This window comes from Pteropus vampyrus, unplaced genomic scaffold, assembly GCF_000151845.1.
Source record: "Pteropus vampyrus isolate Shadow unplaced genomic scaffold, Pvam_2.0 Scaffold440, whole genome shotgun sequence".
NCBI classification, from domain to species: domain Eukaryota; kingdom Metazoa; phylum Chordata; class Mammalia; order Chiroptera; family Pteropodidae; genus Pteropus; species Pteropus vampyrus.
In genome coordinates this window covers 302,611-307,610 of record NW_011889221.1, presented here as the reverse complement: position 1 = coordinate 307,610, position 5,000 = coordinate 302,611, and the positions used below count along the sequence as shown (strand labels likewise).

The following is a 5,000-nucleotide window of genomic DNA, read 5'->3' as shown; positions in this document are numbered from 1 at the left end:
GATGTTACCATACTCATGTTGAAATGACCCCATCTAAATGGAGATATATATTGCAAATGTTACCTCAATCTAAATATGACCAATTATTTGGGGGAGATTAAATGCAATGTATGAGTTTCATTTTTGAAGTCTCCCTAAACAAAATTTAGGATATGCGCCTTTCTACAGATTACAAAATAAAGAACATTTCAGAAAAGATATAGCCCCTTCTTTTGTGACCCACTGAAATCTAGTGTGGCCTCATCTTTTCGATCTTCCTTCTCTCACAAATATGTCTAGTAGAGGGGGAAGGAGGAAGTGGGAGGAAACATCATCCAATCTGAATTTGATTTTCTCTTTTCTCCCTTTCCACTCTCATGCTTTGGTGTGGGGAGAAAAGATAAAGAATATGAGCAGAATTTCAAAAACAGGCATCCTGGAATGCCTGAGGAAAACTCTGATCTTGCAGATTCTATTTTCCAGTTTTCTTTTCCCTTGAAAATATTTTAACTGCTTGCCCCAGGAGAGACCAAGGCTTGGGTGGATTTGTCTGCAGTGTAGAAAGGCTGCACCTGTCAAATAACACAGTAGAATGCTAAGATTCACTTACAATAGAATCTATCACTACACATGACTAGGCTTTTGATTTATTTAATAGCAATTTAGAAAATAAAATGCCTAAATTTTGTTCTTGCAAAGTGTGATATTTCAATATTCATTCCTCATCAGAGAGGTCACTTCTTTCATTAATGAGAAAAATGAAGAAGTGTCAAGAGACCCCTCACCTGGCCGACTATCTTCTCCATGCCCTCTAGAAGCTGTTTGTTTTGTTCCTCAATCTCTATTGCTCTAGACAGGATAGCATCCGGGGCTTCTTGCATACCACGCACTTCTGTGACTAGATGATACAGAGGGTCATTCCAGGAACGCAACACTCTGAGTACCAGGTTCAGGAGGTCTTCGTGCTAAGCAACCATTAAAACAATCGCATTAAAATAAGTACAATATGATTGGTTACATATGATTTTTGATCAAAGAGACTGACCTAAATACCTCTTTTTCATTTCTTTGTGTAAAATTTTTGTAGGTGGTAAAATTTGTAAAAATATAAAATTTAAGCTATTGGCTTACACTTTGCTAAAATTAGAAAACAAAACAAAACAAAAAAAAACAAAAAAACCTGGCTTATTTAAATAACTACTCCTTCTAATGAGAGTTCTAATTTATAACCCAAAGAATTTTGTTTTCCTTCTGAAATGCTACCATTCTCCCACTCAGGGAATTATTTTATATCTGACTGCTTTGCTTGTCCATGGGGAGAAACCAAAGAGTTTTGTTGGCCTTTTCTGACTAAGGAAAGATAGATTCCACCAGTGCCTTTTCTGACTAAGGAAAGATAGATTCCACCAGTGTCAATGACTAAGGGTCCAAATCATTTTCACCTGAAAATTTATTCTTATTAATGAATCAAATCATCTATTAATATATTCACTTGTGAGTTTTAGCTTTATTTTACAATATTAGAACAAAGCAACAACAAAGAAGACATGGAATTCGGAAACATGCTTCCTCAATCTGTGAACCCTGCCCCATGCTGCTATCAGAGAAGTCTAGTTATTGATGTATTCAAGTGAATAAAATGGCACAATGCTATCTTTAATTACAGCATTGAAGGAATTCACAATGAAGGTTTTTGCCTTCTAGTTTACTGCTACCAGGATTTTGCATGAAACTTCAGAGCTGATCAGCTCTGATTTAAAATATTTGCTTTCTTGATGTCCATGAACTAGTCTAGTGGTAAGGGAAATGAAGAATAGAGAAGAATTGAATAAACATTGCAATGGAGACATAAACTAGGATATAAAACAAAAGAACCGTAAAGAGCAGGCCATATCATGCATGGCAGTCTAGTTTTATGGAGGGCATTATAACAACAAAAGTGAGGGTTTTGAACTGGACGAAGACCAGGCCCACTGTTCACTACTGGTGTGACTGGTGCAAATTCTATAGCCTCTCCAAGCCTCTGTGTCCTTATCTCAGTAAGTGTAATAACAATACCTTACGTTACAGGATTTTGTGTGAGGATTAAATACAGAAATGCACATGAAGTGCTTTGCACAGTGTCTGGCAGTGTAGTGGCTCCTCTTCCTCCTCCTTCTTTACCTTTTTTTATTTTATTATTATCATCATTATTATCATAATTGTTATTAATGAGCTTAAATGACATAAGAAAAATGCTGGTACCATTAACAAAGTTGTAAAGAGAGAACAGGTTGTATTTATGGGGGTAAATATATAAAGATGTTTATTTTAAATTATGTTAACTGTGGTTATGGCAGGGAATTAGAAGGGAAAATTTATAATGATTAAAAAATAGAAATTCGGATAAATGATCTGGGCTTGATATGCAGTCTTTGTTGTCATCAGAATAGAGGCATAATCTTAGTCATGAGAAACAAAGTATCATATTTTATAGGACCTGCTTTGGGGGAAGACTTATCATTTGGAAGTAAGAGGTGGCAAATGAGTGTGAATAATGAAGAAGTAGGAGAATTGGGAGAGCCTTGAAAATCCAGAAGAGGTGGCTCAGATGGTGCAGAGGTCAGTAATGTGAAAATGTGAAATGCTGTCCTTGTAGGAGCCACTAGTAACATGTTATAAATAAAAATGCATTTGCAATTCTTACATATCCATGAATGTTGCAAACCTTACATTTTACACATGAAAGTCCAATTCATCTCATGCTTTCATACAGTGTAATATATGCAGTCTTGGGTCTAAGGCATCAGTTAACATCATGTCGTCTATGTGGACAATTTATAGATTTGTTATTTAATTTGCTGCTACAATCTTTAGTCAGAATTTGATTTTACTGATAATTCATTGACTACATAATGTAATTTTTCTTTGATTGCTTACTCTTCCTCCTCTTTGCTCTGAACATGCAATTATCATTACCTATTGTAGTGCCTGCAATAATCTACAACATGGTAATACCAGCGTACTGCCTCAGTTGTTTGGGTAAGAAACCTGGATAAAAGACTCACATTGATCTGTTGGGCTTGCTCCTTGTCCTCAGGGGTAGAGAGGGAAGAAGTGTGGCAGCTGTTGATGGTCTTGGTAATAAACCCTCTGCCCTGGGCATACCGTTTATCCTGGAAGTGATGAAGCATTTCAGTTAGGGTGATTTGGGCATTTGATTGAATCAGTGAACCCATTCCCAAAATATTAGCAAATTTGATACATGTGTAACTTTTTAAAAATGAGAGCCACATACAAATCGAAACCCAAAATTTAAAGTCACCCTCTTCTCTACCTTTTCTTTCCATTATTTCTATAAACATTTTTTAAATCAAACTTTTCTAAATTCCAAACTCTTCTTTATTACTTGTTTAAGTTCAACCTTCCCACAAATTACTATTTGGAAAGCAAACACTAAAAATACTAAAAATATGAAATATTAAATTAGTTATCATTTTTCTTTAGTATTTAAACCAAATGTTATGGTGCATATATACCTATATTTAGCCATTTAATCTCTTGCTCACTGTAGGTCTGAATTGATATGCTCTTTAATAGGAATTAGAAATTATAACTTTTCTTTGATTCATCTCTGAATCTACACATATATTTTACCATGTTCATCATTAATACAGAATACAATTTGCTGATCATGACAAAATAATAAGTCAGAAAAACAAGGCATAAAATTTAAGGAAATATTAAGCAATGGACTGAGAATAAGAACAGGAGAAAAATAGCTAAATGCATTGACAAATAAAAATGAATCTTTAACAAAAGTTGAAAGAGATTACTAAGAAGATTTTGAAGACAAAAGATGCCAATCAAATATGGAAGATGAAAGAAAAATAGTGAGTAAAAAGAACTATATAAATACACATTTATTGCAAGCATTGACCCACATTCTTTATGGAGACCCCTTGATTTATCGAAGCTCTAATCCAATGTATGATCCTTTATTGACCTAAAAGAGTTAACATACAACTTTCAAAGTATCTTAATCAGAAAGAGAATAATTGTTTCCAGATCTAAACTAATCCATTTTAATTCTAAACATATATACTGGAAATCTTAGAACAATAATTCACAGTGTTCTTGGGTTTCAGAAAAGCTAGCTATAGTTACTTGTTTATTTTCCTAACATGTATTCAGCTTAGTTTAACTGTTCAATCCACCCAATTCACTGCAGTGCAATTTTCATTTATTGGATATCTGCAATGTGCTAGGTGAAGAATGCCTTGGGAGACATGCACCTTCCATGTAAGGACACGGAATCGACATGTTTCTTTTCCCTCAGCCACACCTAAAAGTACTTTATGTTAGGTATCTGTGTCCCCCCAAATTCATATGTTGAAGCCTCAACATCCAATGTACTATATTTGGAGATAGGATTTTTATGGGAATAATTAAGGTTAAATGAGGCCATAAGGGTGGAACCCTGATACAGTAGGATTATTTTCCTTATAAAAAGAGACACCACAGAACTTCTCTCTCTCTCTCTAAGAATCTTTGAGATTTCATGAAACTGTCCCTTTCTTCTTTTTTTCACATTTTATAAACTGATGCCTTCTTTTGTCTAGAAGGTATATAATTTGAAAGTTCGCTCCTGCGTTTTCTTTATTTAAAGTGTGATGTAGCCCAGTCATTCATGCGAAAGTTTTTTCTGGGCAGAAACATAAACTATTGTACTTACAAATTCGTTGAACATTTCTGAGGAGAGATTGTGGATGTAGTGAGAGAGGACGACTGCACGGTCAAACAGGTCTCGGAGGGACACTTGGCAGTTGACAGCCCCACTGGAACAGATGGGCAGGGAGTCCACACTCTTGCACAGGAGCAGGTTTGACACCAGCAGCAGCAGCAGTAGGAGTGACCCTGCTTAAACAAAAACAGGAGCCATTCTCAGATGATCTATTCAACTGAGGTTATCAAAAGTCATCCTGTGGAGGACAGCCTTATCTCTCTCTACTGCTCTCTGCATGATTTAGTACTATAATGGC

At 35.4% G+C, this 5,000-nt stretch overlaps 1 protein-coding gene across 1 annotated transcript in view; it reads right to left on the bottom strand.

Moving 5' to 3' along the window:
• Positions 1-5,000, bottom strand: part of PRL (prolactin) — a 93,519-nt gene that overhangs the window by 1,725 nt on the left and 86,794 nt on the right. The window contains exons 5-7 of the mRNA XM_011381537.1: positions 4,694-4,875; positions 3,027-3,134; positions 765-944 (exon numbers count right to left, since the gene is read on the bottom strand). Coding sequence (XP_011379839.1) covers positions 765-944; positions 3,027-3,134; positions 4,694-4,875 — 470 coding nt within the window. The remainder of the gene's footprint in view (positions 1-764; positions 945-3,026; positions 3,135-4,693; positions 4,876-5,000) is intronic.